The sequence below is a fragment of the Macaca mulatta genome, chromosome 3 (assembly GCF_049350105.2).
Source record: "Macaca mulatta isolate MMU2019108-1 chromosome 3, T2T-MMU8v2.0, whole genome shotgun sequence".
In the NCBI taxonomy this organism is placed as follows: domain Eukaryota; kingdom Metazoa; phylum Chordata; class Mammalia; order Primates; family Cercopithecidae; genus Macaca; species Macaca mulatta.
In genome coordinates, this window is record NC_133408.1 from 26,234,541 (window position 1) to 26,254,397 (window position 19,857).

Here is a 19,857-nt window from a genome sequence, read left to right on the forward strand (position 1 = left end):
CTTTGCTATAAATAAACATATGCAATAAACTTTGCTGCAATAAACATATGTGTGCATGTGTCTTTATAGCACAATAGTTTATATTCCTTTGGGTATATGTGCAGTAATGGGATTGCTAGGTAGAATTATGTTTCTGGTTCTAGATCTTTCAGGAATCTCCATACTGTCTTCCACGATGGTTGAACTAATTTACATTCCCATCAACAGTGTACAAGCTTTCCTATTTCTCCACAGCCTCGCTAGCATCTATTGTTTCTTGACTTTTTAATAATCAACATTCTGACAGGTGTGAGATGGTATCCCATTATGGTTTTGATTTGCATATCTCTAATGATCAGTGATGTTAAGCTTTTTTTCATATGTTTGTTGTCCATGTAAATGTCTTCCTTTGGGAAGTGTCTGTTCATATTCTTTGCCCACTTTTTGATGGGGTCGTTTTTTTCTTGTAAAGTTGTTTAAGTTCTTTGTAAATTATGGATATTAGACTTTTGTCAGATGGGTAAATTGCAAATGTTTTCTCCCACTCTGTAGGTTGCCTGTTCACTCTGATGATAGTTTCTTTTGCTGTGCAGAAACTCTTTAATTTAGTTAGATCCCATTTGTCAAATTTGGCTTTTGTTGCAATTGCTTTTGGCTTTTCATCATTAAGTTTTTGCCCATGCCTATGTCTTGAATTGCATTGCCTTGGTTTTCTCCTAGAGTTTTCATGGTTTTGGGTTTTAAATTTAAGTCTTTAATCCATCTTGAGGTAATTTTTGTATAAGGTATAAGGAAGGGGTCCAGTTTCAGTTTTCTGCATATTGCTAGCCAGTTTTCCCAGTACCATTTATTGAAAAGAATATCCTTTCCCCATTGCTTGTTTTTGTCAGGTTTGTAGAAGAGCAAATGGTTGTAGACATGTGGTGTTATTTCTGAGGTCTCCGTTCTGTTCATTGGTCTATATGTCTGTATTTGTACCAATTAACATGCTCTTTTTGTTACTGTAGCCTTGTATTATATTTTGAAGTCAGGTAGTTTTATGCCTCCAGCTTTGTTCTTTTTGCTTAGGATTGTCTTGGCTATACAGGGTCTTCTTTGATCCCCTATGAAATTTAAAGTAGATTTTTCTAATCTGTAAAGAATGTCAATAGTAGTCAATAGCATTGAAACTATAAATTACTTTGGGCAATATGGCCATTTTCATAATGTTGATTCTTCCTATCCATGAGAATGGAAGGTTTTTCCATTTGCTTGTTTCCTCTCTTATTTCCTTGAGCAGTGGTTTGTAGTTCTCCTTGAAGAGGTCCTTCACATTCCCTTGTTAGCTATATTCCTAGGCGTTTTATTCTTTTTGTAACAATTGTGAATGGGAATTCATTCGTGATTTGGCTCTCTGCTTGTCTATTGTTGTTGTAAAGGAATATTTGTGATTTTTCCACATTAATTTTTTATCCTCAGAGTTTGCTGAAGTTTCTTATCAGATTAAGAGCTTTTGGGGATAAGTGATAGGGTTTTCCAAATATAGAATCATGTCATCTACAAACAGAGACAATTTGACTTCCTCTCTTCCTATTTGAATACTCTTTATTTCTTTCTCTTGCCTGATTGCCCAGGCCAGAACTTCCAATACTATGTGGAATAGGAGTAATGAGAGAAGAAATATGGGAGTATGTAAAAAGACTGGGCTTATGACTGATTGGAGTACCTGAAGGAAATGGGGATAATGGAAACAAGCTGGAAAACATACTTCAGGATGTTATCCAGGAGAACTTTCCAACCCAGCAAGATAGGCCAACATGCAAATTTAGGAAAATACAGAGAACACCACTAAGATACTCCACTAGAAGATCACCCCAAGACACATAATCATCAGATGCTCCAAGATTGAAATAAAATTTAAAAAATGTTAAGGACAGACAGACAGAAAGGTCAGGTCACCTACAAAAGGAAGCCCGTCAGACTAACAGCAGACCTCTCAGCAGAAACCCTGCAAACCAGAAGAGATTGGGGGCCAATATTCAACATTCTTAAAGAGAAGAATTTTCAATGCAGAATTTCATACCCAGCCAAACTAAGCATCATAAGTGAAGGAGAAATAAAATCATTTTCAGATAAGCAAATGTTGAGGGATTTTGTCACCACCAGGCCTGCCCTGCAATAACTCCTGAAGGAAGCACTAAATATGGAAAGGAAAAAGTGGTACCAGCCACTGCAAAAAACACCAAAATATAAAGACCAATGACACTACGAAGAAACTGCATCAACTCATTTGCAAAATTAACAAGATGGCATCACGATAACAGGATTAAATTCACACATAACAATACTAACCTTAAATGTAAATTGGCTAAAGGCCCCAATTAAAAGACACAGACTGGAAAAGTGGATAAAGAGTCAAGACCCATCAGTGTGCTGTATTCTGGAGACCCATCTCATGTGCAAAGACACATATAGGCTCAAAATAAAGGGATGGAGGAAAATTTACCAAGCAAAGGGAAAGCAAAAAAAAAAAAAAAAAAAAAAGCAGAGGTTGCAATCCTCGTCTTTGACGAAACACACTTTAAACCAACAAAGATCAAAAAAGTCAAAGAAGGGCATTACATAATGGTAAAGGGATCAATTCAAGAAGAAGGGCTAACTATGCTAAATATATATGCACCTAATACAGGAGCACCCACGTTGATAAAGCAAGTTCTTAGAGACCTACAAAGAGAGTTAGACTCCCATACAGTAATAGTGGGATACTTTAACACCCCACTGACAATATTAGACACATCAATGAGACAGAAAATCAACAAGGATATTCAGGACTTGAACTTGGCTCTGGGTGAAGTGAAACTAATAGACATCTACAGAACTCTTTACCCCAAATCATCATAATATACATTCTTCTAAGTGCCAAATGGCATTTATTCTAAAATCAACCATGTAATTGGAAGTAAAACAATCTAGCAAATGCAAAAGAACTGAAATCATAACAGTCTCTCAGACCACAGTGCAACCAAATTAGAAATCAGGATTAAGAAATTCACTCAAAACCACACAATTACATGGACATTGAATAATCTGCTCCTGAACAACTCCTGGGTAAATAAGGAAATTAAGGCAGAAATTAAAAACTTATTTGAAACCAATGAGAATAAAGAGATGAAGTACCAGAATCTCTTGGACACAGTTAAAGCAGTGTTAAGAGGGAAATTTACATCACTAAATGTCCACATCAGAAAGCTAGAAAGACCTCAAATCGACACCCTAACATCACACTTAGAAGAGCTAGAGAAGCAAGAGCAAACTAACCCAAAAGCTAGCAGAAGACAAGAAATAACCAAGATCAGAGAAGAACTGAAGGAGATAGAGACACCAAAAACACTTCAAAAAATCAATGAATCTAGGAGCTGGTTTTTTGAAAACTTAACAAAGTAGATAGACCACTAACTAGTCTAATAAAAAAGAAAAAAGAGAAGAATCAAGTAGACACAATAAAAAATAAAGGGACTATCACCACGGATCCCACAGAAATTCAAATTACCATCAGACAATACTATAAACACCTCTACGCAAAGAAACTAGAAAATCTATTAGAAATGGATCAATTCACCCTCCCATGACTAAACCAGGAAGATGTCAAATCCCTGAATAGACCAATAACAAGTTCTGAAATTGAGGCAATAATTAATAGCCTATCAACCAAAAAAAAAAAAAAAAAAAAAAGCCCAGGACCTGACAGATTCACAGCCAAATTCTACCAGAGTTACAAAGAGGAGCTGGTACCATTTTTTCTGAAACTGTTCCAAAAAATTGAAATGGAAGGACTCCACACAAACTCATTTTATGAAGCCAGCATCATCCTGATACCAAAACCTGGCAGAGATACAACAGAAAAAGAAAGCTTTAGGCCAATATCCCTGATGAACATCGACGCGAAAATAATCCTCAATAAAATACTGGCAAACCGAATCCAGCAACACATTAAGAAACTTACCCGCCATGATCAAGTTGGCTCCATCTCTGGGATGCAAGCCTGGTTCAACATATACAAATCAATAAATGTAATCTGTCACATAAGCAGAACTATTGACAAAAACTACAATAATCTCAACAGATGCAGAAAAGGACTTTAAAAAAATTCAACATCCCTTCATGTTAAAAACTCTAAATATACTAGGTAGTGATGGAACACGTCTCAAAAAAATAAGAGCAATTTATGACAAACCCACAGCCAATATCACATTGAATGGGCAAAAACTGGAAGCATTCCCTTTGATAATCGGTACAAAGACTGATTATCTTAAAGTTTTTCTGTAACAGTGAAATTGAGTAGCATGATAGAGGAAAATCCAGTTACACCCAGGTAATTGTATATGACCTAGTTTCAAAGAAACGCTGCAGGATGAACACCTTGAAGCATAACTGGAAATTATTTTACAACGACCTTGAGCCTCTAAGAAATCTATAGGTCCTTCTAGAGAACAACTGCCTGTAATAAAATGGAAAAGGGCTATCTCTTATTGAGTACTTAAAAAGATAAATTTAGACCCATCCCATCAGAACTGTTATCCAAAGAAGCTTCAGATCTGGTATGCTACAACATTTGAAACATGCAATAACTGTCTTTGATTCATGTCATTGGACCAAATGAATCCTTCACTCATTGCTTATAAAAGAAGTCCGCTAATATGCATAAAAATACACAGTAATATATTTTTCTGCAACACAGAAAGCAAGCACAATAGGGAAGAGAAGAAGAAGAAATAAAAAAAAATATTATACTTTAAATTTCTGGGGTACATGTGCACAATGTGCAGGTTTGTTGCATAGGTATATATGTACCATGTTGGTTTGCTGCACCCATCAACTCATCATTTACATTAGGTATTTCTTCTAATGTTATCCCTCCCCCAGGCAACCACCCACGACAGGCCCCAGTGTGTGATGTTCCCCGCCCTGTGTCCATGTGTTCTCATTGTTCAACTCCCATTGATGAGTGAGAACTTGCAGTGTTTGGTTTTCTGTCCTTGTGATAGTTTGCTGAGAATGATGGTTTCCAGCTTCATCCATATCCCTGCAAAGGACATGAACTCATCCTTTTTTATGGCTGCATATTGAGAACAAAGACACAACATACCAAAATCTCTGGGACACATTTAAAGCAGCATGTAGAGAAAAATGTATATCACTAAATGCCCACAAGAGAAATCAGGAAATTTTTTGTATAGTTAAAGTAATCCAGTGTTTGTGGGAGGGGCAAGGGAGGGAGAAAGACAAAGGATCATGTTATGTGGGATATCTTTTGAGGTACATCTTCCCCTAAAAATTATTTCAAGTAACATAGACTCTTATCAATAATTTCTTTTATTATTTTGAGTAGCACCATAACACAATGTAGAAAATTCCCCATAAATTTAGAAAAGTCACACTTTAGATGACTCATTATTATACAGCAAACACCTTTAAGAAAATATATACTAATATGTAAGTAAACCAGACGATGACTCAGTCTATGGGCCTTTTCTATTCCCTCTCTGCATTTATTCCTGTTGATTTCACAATATCCTGACTTGAAACATTCAAATGCAAGTGACTTTTAAATTTGTACCTACAGGCTAGACCTCTCTAGCCATCTTCTACCGCCTTCATGGTATTTCTATTGGATTAAAAACATCACTTTAAGTCTTAATTTACAAGGCTGATTTCCACTTACCAAAAAGATGCACCTAGTTTTTCCCATCTTGGTAACTTTTAGTTGAGATTTGAGGTCTAAAATGTCAGAATCAGCTTCAACTTCTTTATTTCTTTCTTTTTTTTTTGAGATGGAGTCTTGCTCTGTCGCCCAGGCTGGAGTGCAGTGGCGCGATCTCGGCTCACTGCAAGCTCCGCCTCCCGGGTTCACGCCATTCTCCTGCCTTAGCCTCCCAAATAGCTGGGACTACAGGTGCTCACCACCACGCCTGGCTAATTTTTTTTTTTTTTTTTTTTTTTTTTTTTTTTTTTGTATTTTTAGTAGGGACAGGGTTTCACCATGTTAGTCTGGATGGTCTCAATCTCCTGACCTTGTGATCCACCCGCCTCGGCCTCCCAAAGTGTGGGGATTACAGGCCTGAGCCACCACGCCCAGCCTAACTTCTTTATTTCATTTATTTCCACCCTATGTCCTATCCTTTATGCTCCTACCCATCTAAGGAAATTCTCTGGACACTACCTTTAAAATACATCTAGAATTTGGCCATTTCTTCCCATTCCTCCTCAACTGCCTGGTTTGAGTGCTGTGCATCTTTCATTCAGAAGACCACCATTGCCTCTGAACTCTTCTGCCTTATTGCACTCTTCTCTCAGGACAGTAGCTAGAGTGATCCCAGAATATTTCAGATCATTATACTCTGCACAAAACTCCCCAATGGATCCCCTCTAAAAACCAGAAAAAGACCTGAAGTCCTGTGCGATCTTACAATGTGTTATATCAGTGCTTCTGGAACTTTAACGTGTATGTAAATATCTGGTTATCTTGTTAAAATGAAGTCCGGATTTCACAGATTTGAGAAAGGATACAAGAGTCTGCCCTTCTAACAATCCCTCAGGTGATGTCAGTACTGCCGGGTCATATTCATTACATAAAGCACCGTTTTGCCTAACCTCATACCTTTCTGATTGCATCTCCTTACGCCATCTGGTTTTGTCTCTTTAATGTAACCATGCTGACCTCTTTGTTCCTTATCAAACAAGCCCACTCCAGCCTAAGGGCACTTTTGTTAGCAGCTTACTCTGCCTGGGAGGCTTTCCTCCAGGATACCATGTTCATCTGTCCCAGTCTCTGCTGACAAATCACTTTGCCAATAAAACCTACCCTCACTACCTTACTTAAAATTGCTCAAGTCTCCCAGCCTTCTCAATATTTTCAATCCCTCTCTTCTTCCCTTTTCCCCATTTCTCTTTTAAACCTATGAAATAGGGCATAAAATTATCTGAATCCATCTGATAGAATGTAAGCTCCTTAAGGGCAAATGATTTTTTGTTTCATTCACTGATATAGTCCAAATATTTGAAAGCGTGCATCACTAATAGTAAACACTAAGTATATATTTGTTGGAGAATATTTAGTAATTAGATTTTTTTAAATGTATATTTTGTTCAATACCACTAAAAAAAATGAAGATAATCATCATTTTGAAGTGATGGTATGAGTCATCACTTTGTGCCAGAACTGGAATGCTTGAGATCTCATGACAAATGGAGATCCACTAGGATGTCACTTAAGAGGTATTGTTTTTGTTTTTGGTATTCCATGCTTCATAAAATAATAACTGCCTTTTAGTTATGTAGACATGAAACATGTGTGGGTTTCTCATGAAAACTACATTAAAGTTTACCTGCAGGCAATGTAAATATTAACTATTGTTGAAGCAGAAACACTTTCAGAATTTAAAAATCGACAAATTGAGAGTGAAGTATGACGAGCAAGAGAGAAAAGCATGTTTGAAAATTTTGATATGGCGGACTAGAGAGTTATGAAGATTTTCATTAATTTTTATTTGAAATCCTGCTAATTTGAGTCATTTAAATGAGTCAACCAAATGAGTTTGTTAACTTGACTTATATTTCTACCTAAAAATTGTCTTAAACAAACAGAAAAGTAAAATTCATCTAAAATGTTTACTAAGCTTGGTAAGTACATGTAGGTTTTACTTGTTGAATAGAATTTCTGAAATCTTTAATGGGTAAAAATTATATGATTATTTTTATGTTTGCATTCTTATTAATCTATTTTTTTCTCTCCTTCTCCTTTTTTTTTTTTTTTTTTTTTTTTTTTTTTTTTATGTAGGGTCTCCTTCTGTTTCCCAGGCTCAAGTGTAGTGCTGCAATATCAGCTCACTGCAACTCCCGCCTCCTGGGTTCAAGTGACCCTCCCATCCCAGCCTCCAGAGTAGCTGGAACTGCAGGTGCATGCCACCACACTCAGCTAATTTTTGTACTTTTTGTCAATATGAGGTTTCGCCATGTTGCCGAGGTTGGTCCTGAACTCCTGAACTCAAGCAGTCTGCCCACTTTTGCCTCCCTAAGTGCTGGGTTTACAGGCATGAGCCGCTGTGCCCAGTCTATTTATTTTCAATAGAAGATAACTGCTATAGAGGAAGACTGTTAAAAATGACATTTCATAATAAACTGTAGTTTATTTACTACTAATGTACTCATTATAATTCATTAATTTTGATAAACGTACCATGGTATGTTATCATTAGGGGAGGCTGGGTGAAGGGTGTCTGAGTACTTTTGGTACTATCTTTGAACTCATCTATAAAAATCAAATTATTTTTAGGTAAAAATTTATTTTAATGATACTTTTTTTTTAATGTCAAGCTGTTAGAAATACGTAAGCATGAATCTCTACATCAGCAGTGAACTAAATTATGTTGAGCCAAATATACTAAGATAAATTCTACCATAACTTTACCCCTAACACAGAACTTTATGACTGCACAACTAGGCTAGTAGGAGTTACACATATTCCATGAGTCAGTTCCTCTGTTTTAAGAGATTTGGAAAGTTTCATTAGCCTCCTCTTATTTCTCACTAATGAAACCAATGACTCAGTATATGAATGAACATACACGTGTTCTATACTTGAATAAATGAATACATTTTATACATTCCCAGCTGTTTATTAGTATGCAAGAGTAGTTTTCTTTGACAATGTCTACCATAGGTATTTTAAAAACATTTCAACATATGTCATTTAAAGAAATAGGAATAATTTGCTTTTTGAATGCTGGCTATATTTATTGCTGGTACTTTGCATATTTGCACCTAAGATTTCAGTATTTGATCTACTAAACTTTACTATATTTTAATTCAGGCCTTTATTCAAGATCAGTTTTCTGCCCTATCAAGAACAGGCATATCGTTTATAAATCAAAATCTGTATTTCAAAACCCCATCAGAAAAAAACATATAGAAAACAGGCTGCGCGCGGTGGCTCAAGCCTGTAATCCCAGCACTTTGGCAGGCCAAGGCCGGTGGATCACGGGGTCAGCAGATCGAGACAATCCTGGCTAACACGGTGAAACCCTGTCTCTACTGAAAAATACAAAAAATTAGGCAGGCGCGGCGGTGGGCGCCTGTAGTCCCAGCTACTCGGGAGGCTGAGGCCGGAGAATGGCGGGAACCCGGGAGGCGGAGCTTGCAGTGAGCTGAGATGGCGCCACCACACTCCAGCCTGGGCGACAGAGCCAGACTCTGTCTCAAAAAAAAAAAGAAAACAATAAAGCCCTACTTTTCTACCAAACTGAAAATATCATTCTCTACCATAAATATTTTTTCCTCCAGATTTTTATTAAAATAAAAGCTTTTGCTAAAATTAAAACCTGAAGGCCGGGGGCAGTGGCTCGCCCCTGTAATCCCAACATTTTGGGAGGCTGAGGGAGGCTGAGGCGATTGGATCACCTGAGGTCAGGAGATCGAGACCAGCCTGGTCAACATGGTGAAACCCCATCTCTACTAAAAATACAACAATTAGCCGGGTGTGATGGTGCACACCTGTAATCCCAGCTACTCTGGAGGCTGAGGCAGGAGAATTGCTTGAACCCTGGAGGCGGGGGTTGCAGTGAGCCGAGATCACACCACTGCACTCCAGCCTGGGGAGACAGAGCAAGACTCCGTATCAAAAAAAGAGAAAAAAGTACTTATTTTTATATTTTTTAAGAGACAGTGTGTTCTTGTGTTGCCCAGGTTGGAGTTCAGTGGCACAGTCCTAGTTCTCTGCAGCCTTAAAGTCTTGGGCTCAAGTGATTCTTCTGCCGCAGCCTCCTGAGTAGCTGAGACGACTGGTCCATTCCTTCACACCCAAGTAACAGAAAAACCATTTTTTTTTAGAGAGACAGGGTGTTGTTTTGTTGCCCAGATTGACCCTGAACTCCCAGCTTTAAACAATCCTTCCTCTGCAGCCTCCCAAAATGCTGGTATCCCAAGCGTGAGCCACCATGCCCGGTCTAACATTTTAAAATATTGATATTGTCATTTTTATTAAGAAAACTGAAAAAAAAAAGAGTAGCTGTTTGTAAGATTACTATCTTGTCTTCATTAAGTGGCCAGTGAGGTGTATGAAACCCATAAAATATTATATGATTTGGCAATGAATACATCCTGTAGCTTCCCCAACCAAAAAGTCTTGCTACGGTTGTGATACATGTTTCTCACTCAAAATGAAGAGTCACACTGACTCACAATCTATATCTCTATAGTTCGAGTTGTTGATGTTTGATTGGTTCACAGTTCCTTACAGTTTAAAAATTAGTTTCATGTCACATAATTGGTTGGGATAATTAGTACGTCTTCAGCTAAACTTTGAAAAATAATATAATAATAGGCCTGGCTTCCATTGTACCTTAAACCCAGGACCAGGTACACAGTGAGAAAGTTAAATTAATAAGAATTTGTTAATGATTTATTTAAGATTGCAATCTACTAATAGGACTGTATTTATGCTACAATTTTCATCTTCAATAGCATTGCAGTCCACCAAGAGCTGACAATTATTTCTGGGTGATGACATCAGCAATTAGAAGTGGACACATCAATAAGTATATTAAAAATTGTATATATTTACTACCTAGGAAAAATAACTAAACATTAAACTCACGTAAATTGGAATAAATAAAGCTGCTCAGAGGGAAAAGATAGCTGAAATGTTGAGACCATATGTACCTGCATTTTCAGAGATAAACCTAAATCTATCTTCTAACAAATGCTTCAAAGAGAATGAGTATAATTGTGCTTACATAGATCTCTTAAACTTTAAGATATATGATTAACACAACCTATACTTTATGAAACAAAGGCACGAACAAAGTTTTCCTTAGTATTCCAATATATATATGTGCTTTAAATATGTATTCTGATTTTCAATAATATGTTCTCCTAGATAGCCAGAAAAACAAGCCTTCTAAGTACACCTAGAAATTACGCATATCATTTTCAAAAATCTTTTCAAATCCACTGATTATCTCACAGAAAAGGAAAGCAAACTCTGAAACATCAAAAATGAAGTGTGTGGAAAGACCAGGAGCTAGAGGAGAAACCATATAATTGTTTTTCTATAAACTGTGGCAGTTTTCTGGTACTCAGATTCTCAGAGCTTTTGCGTGGGTATCTGATGTAGAAGATTGGTTTTGAATGGCCTCAGTGGGTTAAAAAAAGATTCAAAATGGGGAGATGAAGTGGGGATCCATGCGTAAACCAGGACTCTTTATATCCTTGGAATGAAATAAAAGGGTGTGCTAGAAACACACACACACACACACACACACACAGAGTTTTGGTGGGGGATTGGATAAATACTTCTTTGAAAATTCATAACCATTGAATTGCACACATAGTATAAACTGCTCACATGATCGATCTGGTGAGCCTGATATTGGTCAACACAATAGAGGTTGGAAGAAATGTGTGGAATTTCTGCCATACCCCAGTGGAAGAATTACAGTAAAGTCTTCTTGTTTCTTGATCAAGGTAATGTTATATGCAGTGTAGAGAGTTGTGTAACTTAAAAACAACAAAAACAACAACGACAACGACGACGTCAACTCCCGGCATGCCACTGGAGCCTGAGCTCACTCCATTTGCTGAATTCTCCTTCATCTTCACTCTTTTCAAAAGTGTGTTAATCTCTCATAAACATTTTGAACCTTCGTTTCCATTTAAAAGTTGCTTCTGGTCAGGCATGGTGGCTCACGCCTGTAATCCCAGCACTTTGGGAGGAGGAGGCAGGTAGATTGTGTGAGCTCAGGAGATTGACACCAGCCTGGGCCACATGGCAAAACCACGTTTCTACTAAAAATAATAATAATTTAAAAATAGCCAGGTGTGGTGGTGCATGCCTGTAATCTCAGCTACTAGGGATGCTGAGGCACGAGAATTGTTTGAACCCAGAAGATGGAGGTTGCAGGGAGCTGAGATCACACCACTGTCCTCTAGCCTGGACAAGAGCAAGATTCTGTCTCAAAAAAAAAAAAAAAGAAAAAAAGAAAAGAGTTGCTTCTGTAGACACCTATTTATTGGAAGGGGATGTATAATGGATTCACTGAAGACCCAGTCAGAGGTGCTATAAAATAATCCTTTCCATTCTCCTACCTCCACCAAATTTCAATATTCCTTCTACCCTAATATGCTTTTGGTACTTGAAATAATGACATAAACAAGGCATACGAGGTCCACTCATGGAGCTTATAAACTAGGAGAAAAAATACTTCAGAGTTATAAGGTAAGAGGAGTACTATAAAATATAATGTTATATATTAAAATATGTACTATATACAATATAACATCTGAAATCCAGTGTCACTTGGCAGTCAGTCATTCTGGAGGAAGAGGGAATTTTACTGTGAGGGCATTTTCAAGGACTGATTATGAAAACATGTTGTAGGTGGTTCAGGGTAAAACAATACTTCTGAGAAGTGTTAAAGGACCTAAGTCAGTCAGATGGGAAAATGTGAGTAAGGTTGAAATATTACTTTAAAGGACATAGTGACTCACTGAAATCACAGAAACACAACAAAAATATGTTTGATTAAAGTAGAACGTTTAAGTCAAAACTATGTTACACGTTTCAATAATCAAATCATTGCTGTCAATTTACAGTAAATATAACTATGCTTATTAACATCACATTTCATATTTCTATCAGCAAAATTCATATTATTCTGATGACTATCTTTACTATATCATTACAAAATACCACACCTCTTTGCTAAAGAAAGAATAAGTGCCAGACACACGTATCGTACAATGTTAGGAGTGGTCCCAATGGAATTTCTCAGCTTCTTTCCCTGGGTACTCATTGCATTTATGGTGCTCTTATAATTACATATTTACATTCATGCCTGCTATACAAATATGGAGTCTACAGTAAGAAATCCCTAAAAACTTGGTTTTCCCCAAAACATGATTTTATAGATAAAATGAGATCACATCATCATTTGAGATATAAAGTGTAAATGCAGCAATAAATAAATCCCATTACATAGGTACTCTTAATCTCAAGTAGAAAGAATAGCACCAGCACAGCCATAAGAAAGTGTATGGAAATTGAGCAGGCATGTTTCTGTAGTGCTGGCATTTTCAACTGAGACAATTCATAGAGAGAAGAAAAAATACATCAGATAGTAAACATTTGAGAAGAGGTCAGGCACCTCCTGCAGAGTTAAAGAAGAAGATGCCAAACTGGGTTTGCAACCCCAGCCTTGAGAGTCAACTCCCATGCCCCCTGTCCTTCCCACTCCCCACAATGTAAAAAGAAAACTAGGGGGAGAAAAAAAATCCACTGAAGAAACTAGTAAGTCTTCCTCCCAGAAGAAAGTGCAGTGATGCTTCCCTCCCAGTAAGTGAAGGTAAGTCCAAGAGGTGAACAGAACCCATGAATTTTTTGGCACAAGAGATGAGAGATTTGATATTTGCATCTCAATATGGACTTCTGTTTATCCACAGGATTCATCTACTATGGCTCTTTAAAATGAGGAAAAAGAAAAACTGGAGAAAGAGATCAGCTGCAAAGTAATGCCGTTTCTTATATCTTAGCTAAGTGAGAAATGTGGAATATTTCTCTTGGTCAAGTGGATATTGCATAACGTTAGTGGGTGACATTCACACTTACAAGAAATCCTGCTGAAGTAAAGGGTGAGGAAGTGTCTAAAGAGCTCAAGCTAAGCAGCACCCCATGAAGAATATTCTATGCCCAAAAAGCCTTCTAGTGTGCTTTCACTCCAGTCACACATGCCCAAGGGGCAGGTGCTTAGATGCCTGTGCCACAGAAGGCAGGTGACAGCAACAGCCCAATGAGTTCCACAGCACCAGAAACATAAGAGCTATTTGATCTCTTTCACCTTCCCAAGACATGATGTAATTCTTGTCACCATTAAGCTCCCCAGGTTGAGGTCTGTCTTTCATGGAGATTAGAGACAATGTGAAGGCAAAATTAAACATTATTATAAGTTTTAAACTGCATGGCTGAACTGTTTATTCTGGAAGGCAGCTAGTCTCACCACTATACCACCAATAATGAACTGTTTTTTTCCTAATACTTGAAGATGATAATATATCTACAGTGTCAGCCAAATATATTATTTAATAACTGAAAGGAAGAATCAAAAAGAAGGCTTAAATTAGTAGTCAAACTTAAAATTCATGTTTATACTACACTGAGTTGAAATCATACAATGGTTTGATTACATAGTATAACCTGAATTTTTTTTTTTTTTTTTTTTTTTTAGACAGAGTCTTGCTCTGTTGCCCAGGCTGCAGTGCGGTGGCGTGATCTTGGCTCACTGCAAGCTCCGCCTCCCGGGTTCACGCCATTCTCCTGCCTCAGCCTCCCGAGTAGCTGGGACTACATGCTCCCGCCACCACGCCCGGCTAATTTTTCTATTTTCAGTAGAGACCGGGTTTCACTGTGTTAGCCAGGATGGTCTCGATCTCCTGACCTTGGGATCCGCCCGCCTCGGCCTCCCAAAAGTGCTGGGATTACAGGCGTGACCCACCGCGCACCGGGTCAACTGTAACTTGATTTTAAGGTACTCATTCACATACCTATGCAAGATGAATCAACAATGGAAACAGTAAAAAAGTATTAAGGCAGTCATTTCCCTCAAATCAAAGTGAGAAATCCCTAGCCACAAGACTTCTGAGTATTTTATTCTCATTGGCAAGCTTTAAACTGTCCCAGTCTGAAGCCATTAAACATTCTATTCACACAACTTCCCTAGTTCAGATTCTAGACTCACCAAACAAGTTTCTGACTCTCATTTCATATCTTCATAATGTACCAACAGATAAAGTATGTACTTATATAGACTCTGAATGTTCTAATTTCTGTGATAGTTATTTCTCATTGTAAAGTAACCAATGTGCTTTGTTATTATATTTCAGTTTTATAAACATAGTGATCTGCCTGTGACAGATGGATACATGAGATACAATGTCAGGATTTTTACCTTGATCAACTTGGCCATACCAAAGGCACTATAAATTCTCCGTAGTGCTGCACCTTTGCAAGAAGTCTGGAGGGAGCCTATTAACCTTCTCCTGGGTTTGGCAGGGATAGAGTGGGGCAGCACTTTTGTGCTGTGTTCAATTTCTATAATATTCAGACTTAATATTAATTTTCTGCACACTTGTGCTTGAGCACAAACACTGAGTTTTATGCAGTTTAACAAATAATGTATTTTTTCTTTCTATTTACCTACCACCCTCCTTTTTATCTCTTTTTTAAAAAATTTATTTATTATTATTATACTTTAAGTTGTAGGGTACATGTGCATAACGTGCAGGTTTGTTACATATGTATACTTGTGCCTTGTTGGTGTGCTGCACCCATCAACTCGTCATTTACATCAGGTATAACTCCCAATGCAATCCCTCTCCCCTCCCCCCTCCCCATGATAGGCCCCGGTGTGTGATGTTCCCCTTCCTGAGTCCAAGTGATCTCATTGTTCAGTTCCCAGCTATGAGTGAGAACATGCGGTGTTTGGTTTTCTGTTCTTGTGATAGTTTGCTAAGAATGATGGTTTCCAGCTGCATCCATGTCCCTAAGTCAAAAGAACAAAGCTGGAGGCATCACGCTACCTGACTTCAAACTATACTACAAGGCTACAGTAACCAAAACAGCATGGTACTGGTACCAAAACAGAGATATAGACCAATGGAACAGAACAGAGCCCTCAGAAATAATACCACACATCTACAGCCATCTGATCTTTGACAAACCTGAGAGAAACAAGAAATGGGGAAAGGATTCCCTATTTAATAAATGGTGCTGGGAAAATTGGCTAGCCATAAGTAGAAAGCTGAAACTGGATCCTTTCCTTACTCCTTATACGAAAATTAATTCAAGATGGATTAGAGACTTAAATGTTAGACCTAATACCATAAAAATCCTAGAGGAAAACCTAGGTAGTACCATTCAGGACATAGGCATGGGCAAAGACTTCATGTCTAAAACACCAAAAGCAACAGCAGCAAAAGCCAAAATTGACAAATGGGATCTAATTAAACTAAAGAGCTTCTGCACAGCAAAAGAAACTACCATCAGAGTGAACAGGTAACCTACAGAATGGGAGAAAATTTTTGCAATCTACTCATCTGACAAAGGCCTAATATCCAGAACCTACAAAGAACTCAAACAAATTTACAAGAAAAAAACAAACAACCCCATCAAAAAGTGGGCAAAGGATATGAACAGACATTTCTCAAAAGAAGACATTCATACAGCCAACAGACACATGAAAAAATGCTCATCATCACTGGCCATCAGAGAAATGCAAATCAAAACCACAATGAGATACCATCTCACACCAGTTAGAATGGCGATCATTAAAAAGTCAGGAAACAACAGGTGCTGGAGAGGATGTGGAGGAATAGGAACACTTTTACACTGTTGGTGTGATTGTGAACTTTTTATCTCTTTTAATAAAATAAAACAAAACAAAATTTAAAGTAGCACAATATTCCTGCATCCAGGTTAATATATTTTTTTAGAAAACTATAGTCCTTCGTCTCACTCATTGTTTTGGGGCACTGTCTTTATAAATCTCTCCTAAACCACACAATGCACACAGATAATATAATCCAAGTATTTCATAATTAAAAGAAATAATATGAGTTCATCAGCTTGAGGACATTATTTGAAGTGTATGGTACATGACAGATGACTGATTAATGTTTTTGATACTTCTATCAAAAACCCATAGTTCCTCTCAGTGAAAACTGATAAAGCAGGGTCAACACAGAGGATACCAGGATGATTTCATTTGCTTTCTCTCTATGTTCACTAGAATTGGTTCCCTCTTTCCTTCTCAGGAAGGCTCTTGCTTTTTACTGAACCCTCACACCATATGTGTTAGGGTCAAGGTAGGATCCTCACAGAACAGACCTATGGAGCATTATCTCATGATAATGAATGAGATAATTAATTTTCTCACTATTTTATGCTACTCTTTCGGAACACTCAATATGGTTCTGTGTCTTAAAAAACAGAGGCAAAAACTGGTAATTTCTTATTATTTCCTGCTTTCGTTTTGTCTCTTCCTAATGAGAAAACAAACTACATTTTCATAAGATGATGACATTTTATGTAAGTGAAAAGAAGCTCTGTGAATTAATTTTTAATAGAAATATAAAAGTGAAAAATATAAAAATACAAAAAGTAAACAATATATGAAATTCCACAGATTTTTATAGATGGCTTCATAAGTATAGAAAGCACCTACATTTTGCAGTATCATTTTCACACCTATTTTTGAGAGCAATATTAATAAATGAAACATGAGCATACATTTCATAAAATCCAGCCATCATATCTAGTATGTGAGCAATTGCCTTTCCACCAACGAGCTTTTTTAAAATGACTTTTTCCTCCAGAATTGAACTCTGCTGATTCTACTAAGCTCTTTCATTTTTACTGAACATGGAAACTATTCACTCTGTATTAGAGTTATTATCAAGAAGAATGTGGCACAGGAAATATCTTCCCAACACCACTTTATTAAAAGAAAAGAAAATGTTGGAGGAAATCGAAAAAGCTAATCATACAGGTATACTGAAGATCAGCTTGAAGTAATCAACACATTTTGAAATTGCTGACTCACTTTGAACTCCATGGGAGCGTACAATTTTCCAGATTTCTGACGCTACTTCTTTGACATCCACTTGATAGTGATGAATAGGCACACCTCCATGGGAGTCCGGTTTGTTGAAAGAAACCTTGGCTGTGGTCTGTGACAGCTCTATGATCTTCACTCCATAGGGACTGGATGGCACATCTATGGACAAACAAATAGAAAGAAAACATAACCAAGGGAATGGGAATGGCCATTATTAAGGCTTATGGTGTTATGAGAACTAGGAGTGAAAGAAAATTGCTACCTGCATCACTTAATATGTTTGAGTTACAGAACTTCCGTAAACACCTGAATGTTCTTTTGAAATTACAAGAAAGTATGCCCGAGTCAATTTTTATTAACACAGAAAATAGACAGCAAAATGAAAATCACACTTCAATTATTGAGGGAATATGTTACTTATGCATTTTCTATACAATATAAACATTTTATTGAGGTCCAGGAAAACGATCTTGTGTGTGTTTAAAAGAAAAAAATAAGAGAGATAAAGAGGGTAGTTAAAATGTTAGAATACATAATTCAGTTATTCAACCATCACCATAAATAATGAATGGTACCTTGTGAAAATACAAAATGTATTTTCTTCGCATTCACCACAATTATATTATTAAATTATAGGTAAGTGCTAAGTTTTGAGAAAAATGTCAGTATTATGAACTAAATAAGACTATAAACTATTAGGTCTAATTTCATTTATATATTATCCAATTAAATTAAACCTTTGGTTGAGATATTAAAATCTTATTCCCATATTTTCAAAATAGCTATAAAATCCTTCTTGTTTTATTTTAATCTATCCACTACTTACATTATTTCAAGTTCCATAAGGTATCTTAGGTGGACATTTAATTTAGTGTGTAATATAAAAAATTATTTCGGAAGAATTATCTCAAAGGCAGAGCAGGCAGAATTAGAAGAAAAAAATTCCAATGAGGATACAGTTGAAAACTCTACTCCAGAAACATCAAGATTTAGAGACACATTAATGTTAATTTCTCTATGAACCTCTTCCTCTTTTATTCCTATCACATCTGAAATAATCTTAAACTTAGGAAAAGAAACAAATATAAGTTTTTTCAGAGAGGGAATATATATATATATAACATATATATATATAATATATATATGTAAAACATACAAATATATGTATATCATATGATTTGGCTCTGTGTCCCCACACAAATCTCACCTTGAATTTTTTTTTTTTAATTTTTTTTTTTATTTTGAGACAGAGTCTTGCTCCGTGGTCAGGCTGGAGTGCAGTGGCGCAATCTTGACTCACTGCAACCTCAGCCTCCCCAGGCTCACACCTTTCTCCTGCCTCAGCCTCCCGAGTAGTTGGGACTACAGGTGCGCACCACCACGCCGGGCTAATTTTTCTATTTTTAGTAGGGACGGGATTTCACCATGTTGGCCAGGATGGTCGTGATCCACCCGCCTCGGCCTCCCAAAGTGCTGGGATTGCAGGTGTTAGCCCCCGCACCCAGCCTCATCTTGAATTTTAATTCCCATAATCCCCATGTGTTAAGGGTGGAACCAGGTGGAGGTAACTGAATCATGGGGGCGGTTTCTCCATGCTACTTCATGATAATGAATGAGTCTCACGAGATCTGATGGTTTTATAAACGGTCTGGCATTTCCGGGTTTTATAAAGGTCTGGCATTTCCCCTGCTGGCACTCACTCTGTCCTGCTGCCCTGTGAAGAAGGTGCCTGCTTCTCCTTTGCCTTTCATCATAATTGTAAGTTTCCTGAGGCCTCCCCAGGAACGCAGAACTGTGAGTCAATTAAATTCCTGTCCTTTATAAACTATACATATATATATATACACGCACACACACACACACATATACACACACATATATATAAAAAACTTGACTGATAAATATGCAGTACATGTGAGTTTCAATTCTTATATCAATCAAACATTTACATAAAAATCTGCAGTTGGGGCCAGGCACCATGGCTTACACCTGTAATCTCAGCACTTTGGAAGCCGAGGTGGGCAGATTACTTGAGGTCAGGAGTTTGAGACCAGCCTGTTCAACATAGTGAAACCCTCTTTTCACAAAAATACAAAAATTAGCTGGGCGTGGTGGAGTGTGCCTGTGATCCCAGCTGTTTGGGAGGCTGAGGCAGGAGAATCACTTGAACCCAGGAGGCGGAAGTTGCAGTGAGCTGAGATCACGCCACTGCAAATCCAGCCTGGGCAACAGAGAG

General features: G+C 37.4%; 1 protein-coding gene across 3 annotated transcripts in view; it reads right to left on the reverse strand.

Annotated features, from left to right (window-relative positions):
* The window catches only part of NCAM2 (neural cell adhesion molecule 2), a 579,719-nt gene that overhangs the window by 90,647 nt on the left and 469,215 nt on the right, over positions 1–19,857 (reverse strand). For all 3 annotated transcript variants that reach the window (XM_001106060.5, XM_015133085.3, XM_077997926.1), the window contains exon 12: positions 17,607–17,780. In XM_001106060.5, coding sequence (XP_001106060.1) covers positions 17,607–17,780 — 174 coding nt within the window. The remainder of the gene's footprint in view (positions 1–17,606; positions 17,781–19,857) is intronic.